This window comes from Chelmon rostratus, chromosome 5 (genome assembly GCF_017976325.1).
Source record: "Chelmon rostratus isolate fCheRos1 chromosome 5, fCheRos1.pri, whole genome shotgun sequence".
In the NCBI taxonomy this organism is placed as follows: domain Eukaryota; kingdom Metazoa; phylum Chordata; class Actinopteri; order Chaetodontiformes; family Chaetodontidae; genus Chelmon; species Chelmon rostratus.
Window position 1 is genome coordinate 3,198,909 of NC_055662.1, and position 26,919 is coordinate 3,225,827.

Consider the following 26,919-nt stretch of genomic DNA (forward strand, 5'->3'; position numbering starts at 1 on the left):
CTCAGACTGACCTGAAAACAATCAAATTAGAATTTTTTGATTTCTACAGAAAAGGCTAAATGCACTTGTTAATAAAAGCCATACAGTTGCATTTGTAGGATATAGTTTATTTCCAGGACAACATCTACACACTAACTTCACTAGACTGTAAGCAATGTGTGCAATTCACCTCCCCATGAGTGTACCAAGGTGGGGAAGACAACAGTGTGGGAAACCAGGACAGTGAAGGCACCACACTGAAACATAAGGGACTGTCTGTCCTTTGCATGAAGTGTGCTGGAGTTCTGGAAATAGAAACAAAGAAGAATGAAAAGTTTAGGAGGACGATAAAAGAGAAAAATCCTGACTGCACTGAACTCCAGTGCTCTTTGTCTTGATTCAACAAACTGTCACTAAGCTGTACTTCTATAACACGTGGTCACCTGGTCTCTCCTCGGCCCGGCCATCACTCCTCCTAGACAACTCTGGGATGCTCTTCAGAGACGTCACAGAATACTGCAGGATGAGAGAGCCAGAGGAAAAAAAAGAGTGAGACATGTCAGTAAACTGCACACAGCAGTGCAGCAGCTGTGCAAAGCAGTTCTATTGAGATATTAGTTAACTGCAGCAGCAGCTTCGCTGCTCTCAGCGCAGACACACTGTAACATGGAGCAGTTAGACAGCTGTAGCTTCCAGCTGTGTGATGAAACACTCACACAGTGACCAGGTTTATACACTGAGCTCAAACTAATGCCGTCTCTGTAAATCCCTCATGAATGTTAGAATGTGAAGTTAATGTTCAACTGAGGTGTTGATTCAACATAATGGTTATTGTGGAGGCTTATAGTTTTTATAGTCGACCACACCATGTGACGGTAGAGCCCTAAGGGACATAAGGGACTGTCTGTCCTTTGCATGAAGCGTGCTGGAGTTCTGGAAATAGAAACAAAGCAGAATATATATAAAGCTGGTTATTATGATGATACAAATCCATTATTTTTAAATTCTCATGTTTTGAAGTTTAGAGCAGTGTTTCCCAATCCTGGTCCTGGAGTACCACTGCCCTGCATGTTTTAGATGTTTCCGTGCTCCAACACACCTGATTTAAATGCTCAGCTCGTTACTGGGCTCTGCCGAGGCCTGATAACGAGCCATTCATTTGAATCAGGTGTGCTCAAACTTAATCAATGTACTTCCTTTGTTATGTTCAAAAAATCATCATGTGGATTTATATTAAGGAGTTATGGCTGTAATTGAAAAAGGGGAAAAGAGATATGTACGTGCATTTATATATATATATATATATACACACACTACCGTTCAAAAGTTTTGGGGTCAGAAATTTCCTTATTTTTGAAAGAAAAGCGCTGTTTTTGTCAATGAAGATAACTTTAAACTTATCAAAAATACACTATATACATTGCTAATGTGGTAAATGACTATTCTAGCTGCAAATGTCTGGTTTTTGGTGCAATATCTACATAGGTGTGTAGAGGCCCATTTCCAGCAACTATCACTCCAGTGTTCTAATGGTACAATGTGTTTGCTCATTGCATCTCTTCCAGTTTGGGGGTTACTGTCCCGAGTGCCCCCACTACCACAGGGACCATGCTAGCCTTGACCTTCCACATTCGTTCCAGCTGCTCTTTCAACCCTTGGTTCTCGCGTTCGTTCTTCCTGATGTTGGCGTCAGCTGGGATCACCACATCTATTACCACCCTCTTCTGCTCTTTGTCCACCACCACCCACAGAATCTTGGCCCTGTTGTTCTCAGCTACTTTCTGTGGTATGGCCCATTGGGATTAGGGTACTTCTATTCCATACTGGTTGCAGATGTTTCTGTATACTATCCCAGCCACTTGGTTGTGCCTCTCCATGTATGCTGATCCAGCGAGCATCTTACATCCTGCTACTATGTGCTGGACTGTCTCAGGGGCTTCTTTGCACAGTCTGCATCTTGGGTCTGATCTACTCTGGTAGATCCTGGCCTCTATGGCTCTTGTGCTTATGGCTTGTTCTTGTGCTGCCATGATTAGTGCCTCTGTGCTGTCTGTCAGTTCTGCATTTTCCAGCCACTGGTAGGATTTATTGAGTGTGTGCTATGGTTACAGTGGTGTGCAAGAGAGAGAATTAGGGTGTATATTTTCTCATAAATTTGAAATATATTTCTACAGCAGTACTTATGAATTATTTCTACAAAACATATCTGTAAAAACAGGAGTCAGGTAAAGTTTAGCTTTTTGCAACCTCAAGCAGACACTGTTGTGGTGCTTTATTAAATTAGTTGTTAATTAGATTGTATCATTGATTTGCATTTTTTTTTTTTCAAAAGAAAACACACAAAGTTACATGTGTGTATGTGTGGTTCTCAAATGTTTCTCACATGTTTCTCACATTCTACACATTTCCACATTAAGTAACCATTAAATACAACAGAGTATTACTATTTGGTTGTATGCCATTCAAAAGAGCCCACGCTCCTGTTTGTGTCGCTTTTTAATTGATTTTTAAACGATTCATAACACTTGGTAAACGTTCAGGTTAGTGGAGATATGGTCCTTGTTGGGATCGAACCGGCGATCTTTGGAACCAGAGTTCTCCCCACTGTACGCCAGCAAAAGTTCACGTTTGAACATATTCGTCAAACTATTGGCATGAAAACTCGGTCATATAACCAACAGAGTCAACAATCACTGTCATTTCACTTCATTCTTCCTTTTTTCTCTCATTTTCTTGCGCCGCCCCCGCCGTCCAGCTTCCACACGGCAAAGTCAAACTGGCAAATCAAAGAAAAGCACTGACCAATTTTCTATGTGATATGACCAAGCCAAGAACGTGATCCAAAGCATTTACTAAAACATCTGCATACCTGTTGTCTGTTTCTGAGAGTCTCCGGGCCGCAGCTTCACTGTCAAAGTCCGAAAGGCTCCTTCCGGTCACCTGGATTAAAAGGTGTGTTCATGTTTCAGCGGCCTCACGCACTTTAGTGGAAGACGTTACGGTGTTTACCCCGAATGAAGGATTACGCTGCACAGTGTTTATGCTGTCTGTCGTTAATATGAGATATTTTGGTGTTTGAATTTTAAAAGATGGCTCAGAATAAAAAGAGGCGATCACAGAAGTGTTGAACATCTGTGAGCTTTTCCTTTTAATAAAATGATTACATTTCTGCGGGAAACGGAAGCTTTCGTGATGATTGGTTCATTTACATCAGAGGGCAAATTTTGACTTCTCTTGAATCTACCATCTACAGAATGTGATGTACAGCACTGCATCACATTCTATAAAATCATCATGTGTTTGTAGCATCTCTGTCCTGTGAGAACGACACGCAGCTAAAATGTCATCTTTTCATCAGCCTCACAGCCTGTTTTCAGCTTTGTGATGAGCATTTTCCAGCTGATCCAGGAGGTTTTTAAACAGTTTATCTCAAGGATTTTGTCAGCCTATTAAGGAACACTTCATCAGTCTGAAAAAAATTAATCTGTAAAGCAACCAGTAACTAAAGCTGGCAGATAAAGCTAGTGGAGTGAAAAGTTCAATATTTACCTCTGAGTTGTGGGGGAGTAGAAGTGTTAAGATGCATAAAATACCTATTTTTTGTATTCCAGTATAGTAGTTGAGTAAATGTGCTATGTTACACTCCACTACTGAACTGAGAACAGCAGAAAAGTGTAATGTGTTTTATTGCTGAACTCCCTGCTTCAGTCTGTTGTCACAATAGCCTCTCAATAAATCAGTGAAAGTAAGCCAATCAAACAACACATCAGGATCACTGCACCTAGTGTTTCTGGCCTTTACAATTAGATTAGATAAGACTTTATTGATCTCACAATGGAGAAATTCACTAATCAGTTACCCACATAGAATCAAAAGGCCGGCTGAGGCAGCAATAAACACAGTGATCTGCCAAAGGAAAATGTCATTTACATCACTTCAGCACCAGGAAGAGTGCCAGAAAACCAACCGAGAAAAAAAAAACAAAAAACACCTTCACTGTTAAAAACTGATGACAGCAGGAATAAAATAAGCAGCATTGTCGGCCAGCAGAGGACTCAGGCTGTCTGAGGGTCGAGCAGGAGGCTGGTGGCAAGGGTGGAACCCCTCAGGAGGTGAAGCCATAACCCCTCTGGAGGTCGGGTTGGATGCCAGCAGGCTGAAATGCAGACTTGAAGCTAGCGGGCTGGATGCTTAGACCAGCACGGGAGCCACTGGAGGAATACAGAATGCGATGGACTGAGATGAAACGTGGCTTAAAATACCAACTGCACAGGTGTAGAGATGGGCGGAGAAGCTCAGGTGAGAGGAATGAGGTGAGTGACACAGGAGAACAGGGAGGGAGCTGATTGGCTGGGGAAAACACAGGGAGGAGGGCAGGGCTGATGCAGGCCAGGTGAGTGGAGGGCTGCAGTGAGTCGACACATAACACCGTTCACAGTGAAGCAAACTTTATTAATGTGATATGAAGCAGTAATGCAGGTCGATAACATGAGATGTGAGACGGTCTATATACAGCTCTGTAGGTATATGTGGTGACTGTTGTCAAGGACAAGTACACACACCGTGTGTCTGTATACACACTCTATACAGCGATCACCAGCAGACGCACAAACTCATTCGTGTGTGAGTCTGACTTCCAACAGGATTTCCACCAGCAGCATTTTATGACCCTCTGCTGACAGTTCTGGAGGACACAAAATGGCTCCAAGTGAAAACCACCTTTAGCACCAGAAATCAAAGGTCTACTCTGCAGCACCAAAGACGGACAGAAACACACCATAAGTGAAATAAAACCGTATAGCAAGTTTAAAACAGAAACTGCTTGAAAGGCCCGCTGGGCTCAGGGGTTTCAGGTCTCACAGGCAGAACACAAAAACACTCCAAACTGAAAGTAGGCATGATGGCTGGATTTATTGAACAAAAAGGATTCTCTTTACAGGTAAAACTCAAGACGCTTAGGATATCAAAATACAAACTTAAGGCGCTAAGGCTGATGGAGGCAAAAATATAAAAAGGCAAAAATAACAAAAGGCAAAATTACAAGGACTGGTAGCTCAGGATTTCAAGAAGGGTTCACAGAAAGGCACAAGACGTACGAAACAATCTGGCATAGGACACAGGGAGACGCGGACTATATATACACGAGGTAACAGGTGGAGACAATCAGGGCGGGGCAGACAATCAGACAGGCGGGAAGGACACCAGGAAGTCAAGGGTCTGAAACGAGAGGAGAGTTAGGGTGTCACAATACGACAGGAAGTACATGACAAGACCTGACACTGTGAACAGACACATCAGCAGACACCACGGGACATGACACTGCTGTGATCGGTCTTCTCTGAAAATGCCCAGAAACTGTCACGATTTGTCAAATTCAAAACATTAAATTAATATTAAAATGCCAGTTATATCATATTGTAGAAAATAAGTTGTTGGAAGTCCAGGGAGAAAATGCAAGTGAGTAACTGTGCTCACAAAATGATTCTGGTATCATGATGAAGTGGTTTTATCAGGTCTTGATCAAAAAATAATAATAGTAAAAATAATAAAGACCACATTTTTCTTGGCACTAAAGTAGGGAATTGATTAAGAAAACAAACTCATGTCAAAATGATGAAAAACTTTACCCCAAACATAAGAATATATATATATATATATATACACATATTATACAAACAACATAAAACTCTGACCATATAAGAGAAAAAATAAATATGTAGAAAAATAAAATAAAAAATGCCCCAATAACTGTGGAAAAAGAAATGTATGCTGCCTACAGATTCATAATGATAAAAAGTGTTAATACTGTTGCACAGAAGAATAGAATATACAAAACCGTAAAAAATCTGTAATACTGCACAAAAATGTAAGGAAATCTGTTATACTGCACAAAAATGTAAGGAAATGTGTAATATTGCACAAAAATATACGGATATCAGCACATGTTGGCATAAGTGACAAGACAAAAAACAGATTATTTGGCAAACAACATCAACACTTTCCTGTGGAAGTCTATCACCACCTCCTTGGTCTTGCCGGTGTTGATGTGCAGGTGGTTTAGTCCACACCAGTCGATAAAGTTAGCGACTTCCCTGTTTTCCAAATCGCTCCCCTGTGATACACATCCAACGATGGCTGTATCGTCAGAGAACTTCTGGAGGTGGCAGCTGGTTGTGTCGTGTCTGAAGTCCGATGTGTTGAGGGTGAAGAGGAAAGGAGAGAGTACAGTACCCTGTGGAGCCCCGGTGCTGCAAACTCCCACATCCGACTCACAGTCACGAAGCCTCACATACTGCGGTCTGTTGGTGAGGTAGTCGATGGTCCATGCAGCCAGGTGACGGTCTACTCCGGCTCCCTCCAGCTTCCCCCTCAGCAGTGATGGCTGGATAGTGTTGAACGCTCTGGAGAAGTCAAAAAACATGATCCTCACTGTGTTACCAGTGCTCTCCAGGTGGGAAAGAGAGCGATGGAGCAGGTAGAGGATGGCGTCTTCCACACCACTGCCTGGTCAATATGCGAACTGTAGGGGGTCCAGCTCGCTGCCCAACAGGTGACGAAGATGTTTCAGTATAATCCTCTCCAGAGTCTTCATCAGGTGGGAAGTTAAGGCTACAGGCCTGAAGTGGTTGGGCTCCCTGGGATGGGTCTTTGGCCCTGGAGCCACACAGGAAGTTTACATCGTAATTTTTGTTCTCTCTTGACACTTCTTGTTCTTCTGCTTTGTCTTTGAGTTTCATCAGGATCAGGTCTTGTGTCAGTCTCCTTGGGCTCCAGTGATTCTTCCTCACACTCAGCTCCTCTCACTGTGAGAAACTTGAAGGGTTCCTCTGGCGACTCTCTCATTTTTTCTTTTACGTCCAGTTGCTGTGCTGCCTGCTGCTGTCTCCTCCTCCTCCTCCTCCTCCTCCTCTAAGCTGTTGTTGTGTCTCCTTTGACTTCTCTTGAGAGTCGATCTTCTGCTCTGCTTTATTTCCCGCATTACTCTCTTCTCCTCTTTCTGCCAGGAGTGCTACATCTTCTCCTCCTCCTTCCATCTCATCATGGAATCTTGAATTATCACTTCTAATAGTACTGTCTTGTCTTCCTTGGTGTGTTTACTTCCATCCTTCTTCTTTTCTGTGTGTATAGAGAAGCAGGAGAAACTGGTGAAGTTATGATAAAATTTTCTGTCTTAGTGTTAATGGCACGAAACTGAAGATACTTCAAATGACTAAAATTATTACTTCGACTAAAGAACTGCGAGGCTGCAACAGCACATGTAACATTTTGGAAGAAGTGAATTCATTTGTGACTCACTGAATGTCTTTTGTCTCCATTTCCACACAAAGACAGCTGTAAGAATAATGGGCAAAGCAGCAGAGACAATGACTGAGCCAATAACAATCAGCCAACTGCTAGAAGTATCAGGATGATCTGAAAAGGTGAAACACAGAACATGTTGTTCATATAAAATTTGAACAGAGACTTCTCAGTGACCACATCATCAACATGGAAATATTTACCTGGAACATGGATGTGTGTCTCTCTGGTCTCGTTGATGTCCTTCTGTTGGACTCGACAGGTGAACTTGTTGCCGTGTCTCTTCTCCACAGTCACTGTGCTGCAGACAGTAAAGAGGCCATCAGGACCTCTGACTGTCTCTGTAGGTCCAGCAGAGAGGAAGTGTCCCTCATCGTCCAGCCAAAACACCTCAGGCTCTGGATACCAGCCTTTAGACTCACACTCTAACACTCCACTGCTGTTTATGGTCATCTGGACAACAGGCGAGGACACAGCACCTGAAGATGAGACAGAAGTTTCTAAAGACCAAAGGTAGCCTCATATTACAGAACTCATTTATTCACTTATTTCAGATGGACACTCTGTGGGTTGTGGCTTGCGGAGGTGGAGTTGAAGAGTTAGCAACCATTAAAGGTGAATCTTGTCATATTATTGCTCTGTCGATGCAGTGGAAAGGTGCAAATATATTTTAAATTAGAGCTACATGACCAGAGAAAACACAGCCAAAGGGAGGTGGTATTCCCTTTCATCCAGACGGAGAGAACCTACAACCAGCAGAGTGCACTGCGAGCCTTCAAGGCCACTCCCAGGCTGCTTCTATTGGACAGGCTTGAACAGAGCTTCCAGACCGCACCAGCAATCATCACTTGCCCTGCTCATGCAGCTTTACGACCAGCTAACATTGCACTGATGCCCAGACATTCAAAGGCAGCTGCAGTCACCCAGTTACAAAGCTGCTGCTGAAGCAGACAGACCTCTGGGTCTGAGGGTGGACTGTGCAATGACTATTTTTCTGAGTCAAATAAAAATATCCTCATTGACACTACAGTCTTCTTCTGAAACTGTCAGTCTTCTTCAGTGCTATTGTAATAAATTGGTAGATACAACAGTGGTCATTGTTCTTGGCTGTTTTTTCCAGCACATTTTTGATTTACTGAAATCTGCCTCTGACTCTCCTCCGTCCATATGTGGCCCCAACAGCAACTCTGTTTTTATCAGTACACATTTACCACAGCGTCACCCCCAGTTGTCCCCAGCACAGGGACAGCTCTGCAGGCAGGAGGCATCACTGCAGACCCATCACATCCTGGACACAACCTGATCCAACTAGGTGCTACAGATTAAGGTTTCTTACCTGACTAACAGTTAGCAGTCACACAGTGCCACTAACCCTCTGACACCAAAACATCAACTGGTTGGCCATTTATTATCCACTAATGCACAGTTTCTAACATGTACATTCCTCACTCATTGTCACTGTCAACACACACTGTAAATTTAACTGTATATGTTGTTTATTAAGTCATCATTCTTTGTGTATCTTGTTCATTGTTTATTTTATACTTTTGCATAATTTAGCTCATTCTTCAGTCTTTTGTATGTCCTTTTTTCCTATGCATGTACGAGTGCAATATTTTCACCAGAGTCAAATTCCTTGTATGTGCACACATATGTTACCAATAGTTAATTTAAACACAACATACTTGTGCTCAAAAAGAGGATTCATTCTCAGTGAAGAACCTTGGAGCTCTAATCTGCCTCTATACCTGCCAAAGAGCAGTGATTCCTAACACGTCTCTGGGGGTCATCAGGTGGAAACCTCCCTTCAACAGTGTTTCGCCTATTTCGTCCCACTACACCTCCAGGAGGTTAGGCAGTGAACTCTGGCGTCCCAGAGTCACCCCCCCTAGTGCCAGTTCACACTGCTCCTACACAATCCAAACAGCACCGCCACGTTCAACTGACCCAGAGATGCTCCAGGTAGTGGCCAGTACCCATGCTACCATTTAGCTAATGCTAATGCTAACCGCTAACTGCTAAGAAGAACAGAAGAAGACAATACAGCTAGATTCACCTATACTGTTAATGTTAACTGCTAGCTGCCAATACTAACTGCTAAGATACTATCATACTACCACTGCTTTAGCTATTGCTAGCTGCTACAATGCTACCACAGGCCTAGATGCCACATGTAACTGCCAAGTGCCGCACTACTATCATCTACCCCTGCCTCTCACCAACTGCACCAATAAAAGTGGGGTGTGGGGATGCAAACCCTGGTTCGAGTAAAGGGTAGAGAGTTTAGAGGGTGCTGAAGGTGGAGGCCTAATCCATAGACTAGATTTAACAGCCTCTTCTAACATTTCCTTCAAGAAGCAAACAAAACAGGAAAACAACCAAAAAACAAACAAACAAGCCAACTCTGTATTTACAACACAAACTCACCTGAACAGGCCGCATGGTCCCAAAGAGAGACTCTAGCTGGCCACACCCCCACCTTATCTAAACTTCCTCTTCCTGGATCGCTTCCTATTGGGAGAGCAAGAAGAGAGCAGAGGAGAGGTGTCTTGTTCAGACTTTAACCTCTTCTCCTGCCGGGTTAGGCATGCATGTCCTCTGCCTCCCCTACTCCCTCACTGCCTTTATTTCACCCCCCAACTACTATTATTTCTCCTGATCCATATCCACTGACTAGACCTAGCAGCCTCATCTGACATCTCCCTCACTGTCATCCTTAAATTTTGCCCATGCACTCCCAGCTCCCTTGACAGTGAAACAGCTGACCCTGCAACAAAACCGCTACACCCCACTTCAACCGGACAGACCCTGGTCTTCCATCCCCTCTGCTCAGATTCTGTCTTTAAATCTGCATACTTAGTCTTCTTCCTTTCATAAGCTGCCTCCACTGAATTTTCCCAAGGGACTGTTAACTCAATAAAGAACACAGTCTTTTTACTCATGGACCATAAGACAATGTCCGGCCTCAGATTACTATAAGCTATTTCCTGGGGCACAACTAGCTTTCCTCCCAAGTCGACCTGCATTTACCAGTCATCAGCCCCTACAAGGCAGCCACCTACCTGCCTTCTCCCTGACTTAGCAGCTCTATTTTTCTCCCCCTCTCGAACAAACTGCACATCTAACCTCTCCTTTCTAGAAATTCCACAATTCACCTACTTCCTTCTCTCTTCAATGCCTGCGGCTAAGCTTCTCAACACCTATAAATAAAGCCAATTCTGATTCTGATTACGATTTTTTTTTGGCACCTCTCTCTTCCAACATTATAATTATAATTATAACAATATCAAACAAGATTAGCAATGCTTAAATTTGAAAACCAGCAGAAATCTGCCAACAAAACATGCACGCACATAGCTCACAGTTATCTTTGTATCGACCTTTTCATGTCTTTCATTTGTAGCACCAGCAGATAGCAATGTGCGTTGTTAAAATTAAGCCTCAAGTTAATATGTCATGTGATGTTTCTGGCTAGGACAAGGGTCTAATTTCAATGGGAAATCCTGTTTTGTCACGCTCACTTTTAAGCTTTCAGTTTGATTTACTCAGGAAAATCTCTCTGGACGTAATCTTCAGACTGTCATGTTGCCAAAATCCAGAGAAGAACGATTTTGATACAAATGTTCATCTTGGTCCTTTCAAGTAACACCAGGCCTTCACAGTAGGCTTGACAAGCAGCAGTGAGTGATTTCAAGGCAAATCAAGGTTATAAAAAAAATAGTCAGGCTGCTTACCTACAACAAGCTGAAAAGTAGAGGCTCTACTCAAAGCTGGCATGAGGCATCGATATCTTCCCTCATCATGTATTTTCACTTTGGAAAGTTTCAGAGAAATGTTTCCATGCTTCAGTTCATCAGTGAACAGCGATGATCTTCCCTTGTAGGATGGATGTTTTTCATTCTGTAGTTCCACACCGTCACGCCACACGAGGACAACTCTGAGGTCCGAGTCATGTCTCATCCACTCCAGAGTCATGTCAAAAGCATTCATGGCAGGCTTCAGGTAACATGGCAAAATGATGTCCTCACCAACTGTTGCCACTATCAGCTGAGATGGGCCGATCACCTCAGACTGACCTGAAAACAATCAAATTAGAATTGTATGATTTTATTATTTTTTCCATACACTAACTTCACTAGACTGTTGGCGATGTGTGCAATTCACCTCCCCATGAGTGTATCAGGGCGAGGAAGACAACAGTGTGGGAAACCAGGACAGTGAAGGTACCACACTGAAACATAAAGGACCGTCCGTCCCTTGCAGGAAGTGTGCTGGAGTTCTGGAAATAGAAACAAAGAAGAATGAAAAGTTTAGGAGGACGATCAAAGAGAAAAATCCTGACTGCACTGAACTCCAGTGCTCTTTGTCTTGATTCAACAAACTGTCACTAAGCTGTACTTCTATAACACGTGGTCACCTGGTCTCTCCTCGGCTCGGCCATCACTCCTCCTGGACAACTCTGGGATGCTCTTCAGAGACGTCACAGAATACTGCAGGATGAGAAAGACAGAGGAAAACAAAGAGTGAGACATGTCAGAAAACTGCACACAGCAGTGCAGCAGCTGTGCAAAGCAGTTCTATTGAGATATTAGTTAACCGCAGCAGCAGCTTCGCTGCTCTCAGTGCAGACACACTGTAACATGGAGCAGTTAGACAGCTGTAGCTTCCAGCTGTGTGATGAAACACTCACACAGTGACCAGGTTTATACACTGAGCTCAAACTAATGCCGTCTCTGTAAATCCCTCATGAAGGTTAGAATGTGAAGTTAATGTTCAAACTGTTCAGGGAGGTGTTGATTCAACATCATGGTTATTTTGGAGGCTGCAGTTTGTGCTGTTGTCGCTGCTCAATCATTTTGTGTTATCCTGACAAGGTTTTTGATTGAGAGACGTTTTTGACTTTACAAACTTTAGATTTATGTGAACATATAGTATGTTTATATGAACATAATCACACCATGTGACAGCGGAGCCACTCAGTGGCGCTCTCTGCTGGTCATTTCACCTTCATGACACAGTTCACGTTCATTAGAGATGGGATTTATGGCTCTTTGAGGGGAGCCGGATCTTGGTGAGCCATTCCGAGCCGTTCAAAAAACTGGCTCATTTGGCTCATTTTTATATTTATTAAGTTTTAAGAAGGCACTCTGGCCTTAACTCGTTTTATCTTGGAAATAACCACTGGGAGGAATGAATTTAGATATCCCACCAATATGAGTTTGAATTATTCTGAAATATTGATTATAACCTTATTTGACATGTGTGGATTAGATTTTAAAGTCAGATCTGGATTAATTGTAAATATTGCACAGGGTGGTGGTTTTAAGAACAAGGGGGGCTTAGCCCCCAAGAGATGCACAGGATGCGAGTGAATGTAGTGCACAAGTACAAAACTTCACAAACAGCCAACAAAGACTGAGAAATTATTCATTATTATTATTTCAGTCTGTGTTTAATACAGTACAACAACAAACAGAGGTTTGCACAGTTACAGTGTGTTTACATCATTGATGAAAAAATGGCTACACTTGCGAGTTACTTGGTGGATGGAAGCATCAAAGAATGCCGTCTGTTTTTAAGGGTGGCAAATCGGTCTATCACTCTGTTGTGATTCAGATGCTGAAGCTCGTCTTTTTCAATTGACATGACTGCAAGACTGTGAAGTCTTTTCTGACCTATTGTTTGATGCAGCCAGGAATGCAGCCGACGCAGTGCACACACGAGCAGCTGCTTACAGGCACTGTTAGAGCAACTTGGATGGTTGCCTTCAGAGAGGGAAACATGTCTGAGTCTAGGAGGTTGTGCACAGACAATATATCTTCTGTTGGACATCCAGCCTCTGTTTTCCGGGCAAGAAAGTTTCTGGCCACCAGAACCTCCTTTGTTTTCAGGTCAATGCTGTAGTGCTTTGCAAGTTCATTCAAGTGTGATTCACTCAAGAAGTTCTCACATTTAGGACTGCATGCCTGGATGCCTTTTAGTAGGCCTGCATCTACACTGCAACATCTTTGCAGTGTAGATGCAGATAGTGTAGCTCGCCAACCATCCTATCCACACAAGGGAAAAATAGAAATCTCTATTCTGTATCTGAGTTGTTCAATTCTAATCATTTCTCTCCTACTCACCTTTCCAGTAGAGGTCTCTCCCCTCTCACTCCCTGTGCTCCTCTGCCCTGACTCCTACATGTCAATAGAGGTGGTGGAGTGATTATTATTGGTGTATTATTATTATCCACTGATGGTCATCATGTGTGAATGAGCCCAGCTCCATGCGTGAAGTGAGAAACACGGCTGATGGCTGATGCTCCAGAAGGAAGTCACCCCAACGACAGTGGTAAAAAAAGAGTGCATACTTAACTCTATAAACAACCAGGACCTTCACAGTGCATTTCAGACTAACTAGCTAGCAGCAGCTAAGTAGCAGCGTTCTTTCAGAGCTGGGATGTAACTTTTGACCGCAAAACAACAAAGGTAAGACATGCGCAGATTGTCTGTAGTGTGTGCACAAGCCAGGTTTTTGTTTGTCAAACACGGAGCATTTGGTTTATTAACTACATGGGACTTTCTGCTGTCAGCTGGGGGCTTGAGCTAACTAACTGTTGCTACCAGCAGTGATGAATGCTTTCTTTCTTTTTAGCTGAACATATATAATTGTATGCAGTGGCGTTGTTAGGCGTATTTTAGGGGGGCTTCAGCCCCCCTAAAATATTCTTAAGCCCCCTAAATAATTTTGTGTTTTATTAAAAATAGTAATAATAATTTTAACCAAAAAAATCCCACATATTCAATACAAAGTGGTTATAATATGAGTTTAAATCAATAATCATATAACATGTCATTATTCACTTAAATATGATCATAAATCTCATTTCATAGCGTAATAGAGAGAGCCCATTCAGTGCGTCGTTATGCAATCCATTCCACTTTTTCATATAGAGAACGCCCCCATCACTGAAAATCCAGTCCACGTTTTTCCTGTGACCTTGCTCGCAGTCGGTAACTGCAGCCTGTGTGCGTACCTACAGCGGCAGGAGCAGAGCGTGAACGGATGGGTGACTCTGTGTCCTTCACTGCACACTTCGACCTCACTGGACTGTTCAGTTTTACTTTCATTTTTAACAGAACGATAGATAATATGAATAAAATACGCAGTAGATCCACAGTGAAACTGTATTTGAAGCTTTAAGCCTGCAGGAAGTAAAAACGACTGTTTTAAGTGTCGGAGCCTCGGTCCATTTTCCATAATTGACGACCACATTCACAGCTTGTGATTTGCATAACGGACTCATTTGACCCACTGAATTGAAAAATAACCTCAGAATAACCTGCAGGCTCTTAAAGTCGTTATCCGGTTGAAATGTGAACTCATGAAATCCATTAGCATATTCTCAATCGTTTCCTTCATGCTTTAACTTTGAATGAAGGTGTGTCAGACGCTCCTCAGAGGGAAACATCTTCCGCACACAGGTGACCACACGGCGGTTTCTCTGTAAAAACTGGCAAATAAAGTTAATTTAAACACAAGATACTTTGCCTCTTTTGGATGTGATATAAAGACCAAGCCAAGCACGTAATCCAAAGCATTTACTGAAACATCTGCAAACCTGTTGTCTGTTTCTGAGAGTCTCCGGTCCGCAGCTCCACTGTCAAAGTCTGACAAGGGGGTAAAGGCTCCTTCCGGGTTTCAGCGCCGATCTCGCTTCAGTGGAAGACGTTGCTATTGATATTTTGGTGTTTGAATTTTAAAAAATGGCTCAGAATAAAAAGGTCATCCTGACCAGCATCCCATGCTGGTCATGCTGGTCCAGCATCCCATGCTGGGGACCAGCATCCAGCATCCCATGCTTTACTAGAAATAAAAATATTCAAATAAAAAACACAATGTAAGGGTTTCACAAAAAATCTCTTTAATAAAAAACTATAATACATAGATAAAAGTACAGTACCACCAAACAAATTGATGAGACATAACATAAAACAGATTAGAACATCTGAGGCGATTAATTCAATTTGGACATTTTGTTTTTTGTCTGTTAATGTCCATGATTTTTTCAGTTATATATCGTCCAGCCTTTCCATATCTTGCCTCTACCTTTGTCTTCCACCTTTTTTGCCTTGAGCCACTCCCTGAAACAGACTGAAAAGATAAACAAACTATTAAATCAATATAAAACATGCTATCAAAATATTCATTACTTATAAATACAGCAAGGGATTCATTCAAAGAATTCAAAATTGTATTATCACATACATTAATTTAGAAAAAAAAAATCCTCCATTATTTCTAAAATATGCGCTTCCACGGGTAGCAGCAAAGTCTCTGAGTGCTTAATCAACCTTTACTTTGGTTTAAAAGCTATGTTTTTGTCGTTTTGTCAACTACTGATGGACAATTCTGTGAGGAGAGGAATTTGTTCAGGAAAGGATCTTCTTTCACTCAAAGTCTGTAGGATGTCACCCTGATCCAGCTGAGACTAAGTGTTTTCAATGTTGCCATGCTGTTGCAAAAGTGAAGGCTTGGAGGTGGAGATGTTGGCCCTTTCTGCTGTCAGTCATCATGGGAAATGCCAACTCTCTGTGATAAACTGGGGGTATTGGTGAAGACTCAGAAAGTCTACATTTTTCATCAAAACACCTGTGTACATCCCGTTGCTGGTGTCAGGCCGGGACTCAGACGCAGAGATCAGTTCACACAGTTGTTTATTGTACACTCAAGAACCACTTCGCGGAGTGTTAAACAAACCGGCTATGAAATTATTCTAGGCAAATAGCTATATCAATAATAATATCTATAATAAGAAAAATAACAACGAACAGAAAACACTCACTCAGAGGAACAACTAAGAAACTCTATGGCTATGAAAACTTAGAAACGAAAGCGCTCCCGTCCCGAAGGAGGAAAACTCAAAAGGCTACGAAAACGGAAATGACTAAACGAGACTAGGTAATGAAAACAATAAACTCAAAATACACTCCTAAATAATGGAGGAACAGGAAACTAAATAACAAAACCAATACAACAGAAAATCACTCTATCAAGAGGAAAACAATTCGGCTATGATATTAACAGAGAAAATAAACCAAACACTAAGTTATCAAAGGTACAAACAAAAAACACTCACGAAGAGGAATCAAGAGCTTACGGACAATAACTGTAGCTGTGATACGGGCAAGGGAGTAGACAGGCTCGGGTGAATGGCCGACGGACAAAGACACACTGGCACAAGACAAGGGAGATGCAGACTATTTAACACGTGGAGGGGAATCAGGAACAGGTGGAGACAATAGGTTATCAGGGCGGACACACGGGACACATGAGGAAGGACAAGTGCTCTGAAACGAGAGGAGAGTTAGACCTTCAAAATAAAACAGGAAATGACGAGACAAAAAACCCCACGACAAGACAGACCTCACCGCGGTGTGACAGCTCGGGGTTTCCCAGCCGCGAGTTGTTGCTGGGATATAGACTAAAAATCCTGAGGAACTCTTTGTTTGTACAACAAAAATATCAGGAGGATTCACTGGAGGATGTGGTGAAGACATGCACACGGAGGATAAGAGAGGCCATTCTAACAGCTCAGATCATCTACTTCATAACAAACACCTTCATGGACCAAAAACAGTGGTGGTGGACGGCTCCTCTGTCTTTAGTTCAGGATGGAAAAATTCAGAAGATTCTTCATATCTACAGCCATCAGGCTTTTTAATTTAATTCATCTGCCTTTTGCTGTCTGATTTTTGGAAAGCACCTTTTGTTAATAAACCAGCCTGTGAGCTCGCCTTTAGTTCGTGTCTGTGTTCTGCCTGTGAGTCCTGAAAGCCCTGACAGCGCTATGGGCTTATCAGTACCCACTTCAGAAACGCGCTGAGAAAGAAAATCTCCTGCATCAGCACGAGGATCAACTCCGGAGCGTGCAGCAAGGGGTGAGAGATTTATGCGACATACAACAAGAACTCCAACACACAGTCATGTCTCAGGTAATCTCACTTATCGAACAACTGCGCCGTCTGACTAACCGTTTGAAGAGTCCTCCACAGCTCACCACCGCCGGACCAGCAGCCGGACCAGCTGTCGCCAGCGCCCCCGTCTCCGTTCCAGTCCTGGGACTTCCACGCCTCGCTTCACCCGAAAGGTTCTCGGGAGACTCTGGATGCTGCCGATCCTTCCTGGTGCAATGCGACCTCCATTTTAAACATTATCCCGGTGCGTATCCCTCCGAGCAAGCCAAGGTAGCATTCATGATATCGCATCTCACAGGGAGGGCAGCTGCTTGGGCAACGGCAGAATGGGCCAGAGAACCCGTTGTGTGTCAAGATGCCAAAGACTTTAACGAACATTTTTGATCATGGCTTATTAACAGCAGAGGGCAGAGTTTGACTTCTCATAAATCTACCATCGACAGAATGTGAATGAGAAAGGTTCAGATGCTTTACTTCAGTGAAAGTAGGCTGTTGATAGCACACTGACAATACTCCACTACAAGTCCACCTTTCTCATTTTAGTATGATCAGATCAATGGATTTAAAGTATAAGAGAAAAAGTCAAGTTTTGGATTAATATTACTGCATGTATGTGTGTGTTGCATTTTACTGCTGTAGATGTTTATGGCTGAGGTAATTTAAATACTGTTGGGTAGTTTAATCAACAGCAATGCATTATCTTTTATAAAATCATCATGTGTTTGTAGCATCTCTGTCCTGTGAGAATGACTCGTAGCTAAAAAGTCATCTTTTCATCAGCCTCACAGCCTGTTTTCAGCTTTGTGATGAGCATTTTCCAGCTGATCCAGGGGGGTTGTCTGCAATCTGTAAAGCAACCAGTAACTAAAGCTGGCAGATAAAGCTAGTGGAGTGAAAGGTTCAATATTTGCCTCTGAGTTGTGGGGGAGTAGGAGTAAAGCTGCATAAAATACCTGTTTTTTGTATTCCAGTAGTAGTTGAGTAAATGTACTTGGTCCTCTCAATAAATCAGTGAAAGTAAGTCAATCAAACAACACATCAGGATCACCGCATCCAGTGTTTCTGGCCTTCACAATTACATTAGATAAGACTTTATTGATGTCACAGGAGATGGACTGAGATGAAACGTGGCTTAAAATACCAACTGCACAGGTGTAGAGATGGGCGGAGAAGCTCAGGTGAGAGGAATGAGGTGAGTGACACAGGAGAACAGGGAGGGAGCTGATTGGCTGGGGAAAACACAGGGAGGAGGGCAGGGCTGATGCAGGCCAGGTGAGTGGAGGGCTGCAGTGAGTCGACACATAACACCGTTCACAGTGAAGCAAACTTTATTAATGTGATATGAAGCAGTAATGCAGGTCGATAACATGAGATGTGAGCTCACCTATATACAGCTCTGTAGGTATATGTGGTGACTGTTGTCAAGGACAAGTACACACACCGTGTGTCTGTATACACACTCTATACAGCGATCACCAGCAGACGCACAAACTCATTCGTGTGTGAGTCTGACTTCCAACAGGATTTCCACCAGCAGCATTTTATGTCCCTCTGCTGACAGTTCTGGAGGACACAAAATGGCTCCAAGTGAAAACCACCTTTAGCACCAGAAATCAAAGGTCTACTCTGCAGCACCAAAGACGGACAGAAACACACCATAAGTGAAATAAAACCATATAGCAAGTTTAAAACAGAAACTGCTCTGAAAATGCCCAGAAACTGTCACAATTTGTCAAATTCAAAACCTTAAATTAATATTAAAATGCCAGTTATATCATATTGTAGAAAATGAGTCGTTGGAAGTCCAGGGAGAAAATGCATGTGAGTAACTGTGCTCACAAAATGATTCTGGTATCATGATGAAGTGGTTTTATCAGGTCTTGATCAAAAAAATAATAATAGTAAAACTAATGAAGACCACATTTTTCTTGGCACTAAAGTAGGGAATTGATCAAGAAAACAAACTCATGTCAACATGACGAAAACTTTACTCCGAACATAAGAAAAGTAAATCAAAAGAAAAAACCTCTATAAGTACTACAACATAAAGGCTGCAACCTTTCTAATGAATTAATTCATTTTTATTCCTGCCCTCTCTGACCTCTGGCCCTGAGTGTGATCTTGAGGAAATCAGGAAACGCTCATCTGATGGCCTCCTGGTCAAAATGAGCTTCCTACAGCAACTTTTTACATTTAATGTAAAGAATAAATCTGAAAAGAAAATACAGCTTAACAGGTAGAACATTTCTCTGCAGTGTGGTGGAGGAAAAGTAGAAAATACTCAAGTAAAGTACCAGGATCTGGTTGCACCACCTGCTTGCAAGTTCAAACCTGCCCAGCCGAACCTTAGCTTATATAAAAGAAGTGTTTTTAAAGTGGGAATTCATGCACCACTAAATTCTACAGCACACAAACTTATTACTAATTCTAAATTATTTGTTCATATTTGGCTTAATATTGCACAGCTAACTAGCGTAACTGACAAAACTAATGTTAGCTTCTGAATACACTGTATGTCTTCTGTTAATACTGATGACACTTGATCTCAGTGCTGTTTATTATTGATAAACGGGTTTGACTTTAAATCCTATTTCCCAAGATAATATCGTCCTCAAATTAATGAAGGTTCTGCTGATAATGTTGCACTAAATGACCAAATAGAATAATGTATGCAGATATAAATAAAGCAACCTGCATTTACAATGGATTGGATGGTAACTTTAATACAACACTGAGGCTGTGACCAGATACAACATTTCTTTAAGTTTTAGTAAATCACTCATTCTAGGAGTTATTTATTTGGTGAGTTATTATTTGGTTGTAGATTTACAAATAGGTGGTGCAACCCAATCCAGAAGCAGAGTAAATGTACCTAATCCTGGTGCATTCTTACTGACATGAATACCTGCCTCAGTAATTTGAAAAACCTATTAGTAATCCAGCTCTGTTGATCAGTTTGCGCTCCATCTGACTTCAGGCTTCATTTTGACTAAAATAACCTGGTTCAGGTGTTTTATGACACTTTTAATAATCAGTTTTTGCTTTAATCCGATCAGAATTAAATTGTTTAAATTACATGTAACTTTAAGCTTCGTTCTTCTTCTTTTCAAGCTCATATTGCAGAATCCATCTCAGTAGCTGCAAGAAAGAGAAGAACAATAAAATCAATCACTGACTTGATCAAAGTATTGATTATTATCAAAGACTGGCAGGTTAAAATTTTACTTTGTTTTTTCTTTTCTTTCATGTTAAAATGAACCACAAAGTTTGTGAAGTGGCAGGTATTTCTGCCTCTGTGCTAACAGATAAATATTTACAGCTGTTCTCTGGGCAGCAGACCCCTGGAGTTGCTACATCAGTGGGATATTTAACAGACAGTCAGTGGGTCTCTGGCTCTGCTATAAACATTTAATTCTGAGGCCTGTACACTCAGTGGAACAGCTGCTGCTTTAACAGCCAGTAAACTCACAGCTCACCGGCTTTTGGAAGGAGACCCACAAATTCAAAAACCCTCAGTGAATTTTCACAAATGTGAACCTTTAAAAATGGGTGGCTTTTACTTTTTATTTTGAATTCCTCTATTTCTGTTGCCATTTTTCCAACAGCTATTACCTGCTGCCGGTAATACCCAAATTTCCCCGGCTGGGGATTAATAAAGTCTTATCTCGAACATTTGTCACTGAATTTGAAGGCTGCAACACAGGGTAAATCTGCGAGAAAGCTCAAAGTAAGTAGCAGAAAGTGTTCCTCACGCTGTCATGGTGCACCCCGAGACGTGAGCGGAGGTGCCGGTGTACTGGACGTCACAGCGGACCACGTTGTTGTTGAAGTTTGACTCAGGAACCTGCTGCCTGGGATTTACTGTCACCTGCCAGGACAACACAACAGAGTGCATACACCCGTCATCCGTACACGTGTGTGCCATTATTTTATTGATTTATTATCAACACATCACATGAAAAAACAGAATCTAACAATGTGTCGGTCTGTCTCTCAATAATTTCTGACTTCCCGCTGGTTGCTACTGGAGAGTCGTTGCTTACACAAGCAGCAGAGAGTCGTGCATTTGTTGGAGCTGCTCAAGTGACTTTTTCTAGCGAGTAATGAGGAAAATACAGCAACAACAGCAAGCTAATACTGTTCGGAAAATACAGCTTCCAGACCTTAAGGATGTATCTTCCAGGAGAGACGTCAGTGATGTCAATCCACTGACAGTCAATGTCAGCGTTGTAGGTGTCATAGCAACCTGGACTCAAACCCTGTGCGCACACACACACACACACACAATCCGACTTACTGTACACACTTTAGTACATTGAATGCATTCATTTATCTAATTTTTATTATTACTCAAAAATATTTTGACCTGTACTGTGTGTATTACTGTATCACACTGTCTGGTACTGATCATTGATCATTTCTGTTTTTGGTGTGATCTTCACTTTGACACTTGTCCTCTGTCTTGTCCAGAGTCAGAAGAAGACATACATCAGGTTCATTTCTGTGTGTTCAGCTCAGATAAATAACAGATATCCTAAAATAGGCTAATCCCATCTCTGTACCAAACAAATGTATTAGAAATGATCAAAGAGTTAATAATAATATCAATCATATGTGGATCTATGGCTGTTTGGCCTTCTTGTAATTTCAATATTGTTTTTCATACATAAAGATATATAAACATATTTTAAAAATGTGTGCTTTATTCCTTTGTTTTCCATCCTTCTTTGCTTCCTCTCTTCACTCTCTCCTACATCCTTGTCTGTGAACTTGTGGATCTCCTGTTTGTTTGGGAAGCGATTCTTAAATTTCAAACCTGAAATCTGTGTGGAATGAACATGGGGCAAGAAAATGCATTATGTCAACACATATCTCCACAGGTATAGTAATACAAAAGTGTGTGCATGTGTGTGCCTTGGTACCTGAGTGTGTGAGGTGCAGGCAAAGCGGCGGTAGTATCCCGGGTCACAGGAAGTGTCCTCCAGGCAGAAGCTTGCCTTGTGACCCTCAGCGACCTGCCTCTGAGTCTGGACGTCCAGCAGCTCATACAGGCTGAACTCGTCCATGCTGTGGAAGTGACTGAGCAACAACACCACAATAAAGCAAATCATTTCACAGACACTCATCTAACTGTTGCAAGGTTAATGCTAGCTTCTGCTAGCTTCTACTTGCTACCTACTTATGACAGCTGTGCCACTCCCAGGCATAGCGAGGTTTACTGGGCAGGAAGTCAGCTGTCCCCTGGTTCTTCACCCTCTGAGGAAACCTCAACAAAACCCTGGTGTCATAATCCTGAGAGTATCTGGAGGATCTGGAAGAGGAGAGGAGATTAGAGGAGGCAAGGAGAGGAGAGGAGGGGAGGTGAGAGGAGATAAGGAGAGGAGAGAAGAAAAGGTAAGAGGAGGCATGGAGAGAAGGGGAGGGGAGGTGAGAGGAGATAAGGAGAGGAGAAAAGAAAAGGTAAGAGGAGGCATGGAGAGAAGAGGAGGGGAGGTGAGAGGAGATAAGGAGAGGAGAAAAGAAAAGGTAAGAGGAGGCATGGAGAGAAGAGGAGGGGAGGTGAGAGGAGATAAGCACATGGCAGGAGACAGCAGTGATACAGTATGTTGCTCCTGTCTCATGAGATGAGCGTCCATGTTGCATCAGCACAAGTGGATTAAAGATATCCACTGGCGATGTTTCTTCTGCACTACCAGCCCAGCTGCAGTATGCTTAAGGTTAGGAAAAGACTATGCTTATGGTATGTTTAGGGTTAGGCAACCAAAACACTCTGTTCACGTTAATTGCAGGTCTGTGTCTGGAATCAGACTCAGGCCTCCTTCATCACAGTCAGACCTGCGTCTCAGACAGCAGAAAAAAAATAAAGTGTAATGAGTTCAGGAGCTTTGGAAGTGGTAAACTCTGGTGAATTGGCTTTTTCCACAAGCCTTCACACATAGTCAAACATACAGTGTTCCTCCCCTTTAAAATCTAATAATTATCTCTGATAAAAGTCTGCAGGACAAAAAGCTGCAGTCCAGCAGGAGTCTTCTTCGTCTAATTATCAGATTGAATTGCTTTTTTGTGAATTTTCTTATTCATTTAATGTCATTCAAACCACCAGTATTTCAGAGGTCACGAAGCAGCTGCTGAACTTACGTGGCCAGACAGTTTTCCTCAGCAGCACAGCGGAGGTTGTACATGGGCATCCTCTGGACATAGGAGGCGATCTGGATGTAGTATGGATCAGGAACCAGATCAGGGAGACCTGCGAACAGGACGAGAACACAACACATTCATATTACAGTAATCATGGAGCCAGTGGGCGAAAGAGAGCTCTCTGTGCGTCTTTGTTGGATTAGCAGAACAGAACACTGCCCCCTGTTGGTCTAGAAAGTTTTTAAAGAAGACAACAAGTGTTTGACCAGCTGTGGAAGAATCTAACGAAGTACATTTGCTCAATTACTGTACTTAAATACAAAGTAGAAGTCCTTGTATTTGTACTTGTACTTGAGATTTTCCATTTTAGGCAACATTATTCTTCTACTCAGCTACATATCAGAGGCAAATATTGTACTTTTTACTTCACTACATTTGTCTTTTCTATACTCTTCCTATCCAATGAAAACAATGAATCTTGAATGTGAATGTTTGTGATCAAGTGAAGGATGAAATGTTCCTTTATGGGTTGAGAAAATTCTCCTTCTTAAGTTAAAGAAACTGTTTAAAATCCTCTTGAATTAGCTGGAAAATGCATCATTACGAAGCTGAAAACATGAAAAGTTGACTTTTTGTGACAGCAAAGCTACAAATATATGACGATCTTACAGAATGTGATGCATTGCAAACTTATTGAGTTTATCAAGAGAGGTTTTACAAAGCGTTTCTGAGCCCATGTAGTAATCTCCATTACTGAGCCTTTCCAGGATGCTCCTTCCATGATACCTCATGATACTATCACCTGTTACTAATCAGCCTGTTTACCTGTGGAATGATCCAAACAGGTGCTTTTGGAGCGTTCCAAAACTTTCCCACTCTTTAGTTCCTCCTGTCACAACTTGTTTGAAACGTGTTGCTGCATCAAATTCAGAATAAACAGATATTTTAAAAAATCAGTGAAGGTGAAGCATCAAATATTTTGTCTTTTTACTGTTTTCAGTTGGGTATATGTCAAAAAAAAAAAGAAAAGCAAACTATCACATTCTGTTTTGTTTCTATTTTTGACAGCAGTCCAACTTTTTGGGGAATCAGGGTTTTAGTTCAAATGAATTCAACCTTTAACATCTACAGCAGTAAAATGCAACATACACATTCATGCAGTCGTAATTACAATCCAAAAACATCACATATAGTGATAGTAAAACACTGACAGGGACAATTTTGCTTAATAATGAGTAGTTTAACTTTTGATACGTTAAGTGCATTTAGCTGATAATACTTTCATATCTATCTTTTTTATAAAAGGTAGTTATGATCATTTATTCTAATTATATCATACCTCAGAAAGTCACACAACCCCTTTCCCTATGGTATTGGTTTTCAGTTGGCTAGTACCAGTTCAAGCTATTAGCCATCCCTCAATCTGGTTGGTCAGCCTTCATGCAGTGATTTGTGATAGATGCTTATTGTCGAGGCAGAGAGGACCCAGGAAGTGAATGTGGACAGAGTTAAGTTTCCTTTAGGAGTCTTGCAGACTCATGTTAAGGTAGGCATGAAAATCGTACACTTGGCTATTATTGCTCTCTCCTCTCTCTTTATATTGCTGTGTATGTGTGGTTATGTGTGTATATACTTAGAGTAGTGGTGATGATGAAGCTTTCAAGGAGGGTGGCCAGTTTGGTAAACAGTGTTACTGCTGCTCAGTCAGAGCTTTTATTAGTGAAGGAGCAAACACTGCAATGTGATGTCAGCACCATCTGATCTGTACTCACGCTGCTTTCTGTGCATTTGTGCTTGAAAATGCAGTTATCACCATGTTGGCAGGTTCCTTTCATCTGTAGCTTTATTACCTTCTTTCTCTAAATTCATTTGCATTGTGGACATCTTAGTCTTTTTATGTGAATGTATGCCACTTGAAGACAAGATTAAGTTCTTTAAGAAAAGTGGCAGCAGTGTAGAAGTGGGTGAATAAGTTTTTTCAAAGGCCATAACAGCACAAATAACTGACATGAAAATCTCTAAATAAATCTACAGTATTATTAATATAAAGTGGGAGATTATTGAGCTACTAAAATTCCAAGGTCTTTGAATATATATGTCAAATCGCAGAAAACGATGTCATTATTTGTCTTTGTTTTCTGAGGAAGGACGCCATACACCCCAATTGAGTTGTGCCTCCTCCAGAGGTTTGGCTTGCATGAACCTGCTGGGTGTGGCCTTTAAATTTGGGCTCCTTGATTCATCTCAGCTCAGTTAGTGTTCACTGTGACACTCTGTGAGCATAGGCTACTATGCTAAAGATTAAATGCAGTGGAATAGCCTTTAATCTGAAGTCCTCACAACATATTCTCACAGGGCAGATGCAATGCACAGTGTCAGTGATATATTTAATAGACCCTACATATTAAGCTTTTCTTTACCATTTCAAATGATCAAAGTGAGAAGGGCCTATCATCTAAATTCATATGAAATGAAGGCTGAATTTAATGACAAGTGACATTTGTCAAAAAACTGACACATCTGTCTTCTTTTGCATGAGCATGAGAGAGATCACTGAGCTACAGGAATAATTAACCTATGACACTTTCATGACCTTTTACACCAGGCATGTCCAAACTATTCCATAAAGGGCTGTGTGGCTGCAGGTTTTTTATTCAAAACAAGAATAAGCACACCAGGCTGGACTCATTTAATCAGCTGATCTCAGTCTTCAGCTAATAATTAGGGGACCTCTTGAAAAACCTGCAGCCACACAGCCCTTTATGTAATATGGAGATGCCTGTTTTACACTTTTCACATTATTCTACTCTAAAGCCAACTTTGATTGAATTAAACAGATTTTTACTGCTACTTTTACTGACGTAAAAATGGAAAAAAAAAAGAAAAAGAAAGAAAAAGAAAAAAGCAAAGCTTGTTTTCGTACCGTTCTGGTGGTAGCTGGTGCCGTATCCGTGCCGGGGCTGAGTCCTGGGTCTGGGTCTGTAGTATGAGTTGTAGTAGTTATAATACGGGTAATAGTTGGAAGCCTTATACGGGTTGTACGGATCGTCTCCGACCATCATGTCCTCCCGTCTGACCGGGGCAGAGTCTCCGTCGCCGCCGGCGCGCGGCTGCTGCTGGCGCGCCACCGCGCGCAATTGCGCAGCGCTGCTGGCGACGGGGACCCGCGGGGAGCCCCGGGACGCGGCAGGAACCGTGTCGTTACCGCTGCTGAGGACCACCACAGGGTTACCGCGGCGGGGTGACCCGGTTTGCCTCCTGCTGGAAGGCCGGTAACGAGAGCCGCGGCTCAGGATGCTGAAAACCTGCCCGTTATGTTGCCATGTCAACCCCCGACGAAGAGCATCATCATCACCATCACCTGCAGCCTCCTGAGCGCGAGTCCCGTCCAGAAAACTACAGAGGAAACACAAATGTGCCAAAGACAGAAGCAATGCGTCTGGGGAGAGTTCCTTCATGATTAAAACATAAAGAATTACGTTTAAATTTTCTCCAAAAAGACGCTATTTTCCTTATCCCACGCACACACAGCCGCTGATCTGAA

At 42.1% G+C, this 26,919-nt stretch overlaps 2 protein-coding genes across 5 annotated transcripts in view; both read right to left on the bottom strand.

Moving 5' to 3' along the window:
* LOC121607176 (trichohyalin-like) overlaps positions 1-14,934 on the bottom strand; it is a 44,013-nt gene extending 29,079 nt beyond the window's left edge. The window contains exons 1-3 of one of the 3 annotated variants that reach the window (XM_041937878.1): positions 14,882-14,934; positions 13,404-14,773; positions 11,696-11,768 (exon numbers count right to left, since the gene is read on the bottom strand). In XM_041937878.1, coding sequence (XP_041793812.1) covers positions 11,696-11,719 — 24 coding nt within the window. In that variant the 5' untranslated portion in view covers positions 11,720-11,768; positions 13,404-14,773; positions 14,882-14,934. Of the gene's footprint in view, positions 1-11,695; positions 11,769-13,403; positions 14,774-14,865 lie in introns of all 3 variants that reach the window. The other 2 variants (XM_041937879.1, XM_041937880.1) reach the window with 2 other exon arrangements.
* On the bottom strand, positions 4,473-26,919 carry LOC121607177 (protein-lysine 6-oxidase-like). 2 transcript variants are annotated; one of them, XR_006006864.1, is made up of 8 exons: positions 26,299-26,919; positions 23,376-23,484; positions 22,417-22,548; positions 22,160-22,316; positions 21,401-21,496; positions 20,990-21,105; positions 18,622-20,375; positions 4,473-4,484 (listed from the first exon to the last, which is right to left on the bottom strand). XR_006006864.1 is itself a non-coding variant. In XM_041937881.1 (7 exons), exons 1-7 carry the CDS (start codon positions 26,831-26,833, stop codon positions 20,369-20,371), a joined length of 1,152 nt encoding a protein of 383 aa, XP_041793815.1. In that variant the 5' UTR covers positions 26,834-26,919; the 3' UTR covers positions 18,562-20,368. The 2 variants fall into 2 exon arrangements, 1 of the variants encoding a protein (XP_041793815.1); XM_041937881.1 differs by lacking the exon at positions 4,473-4,484 and having other exon boundaries at positions 18,562-20,375.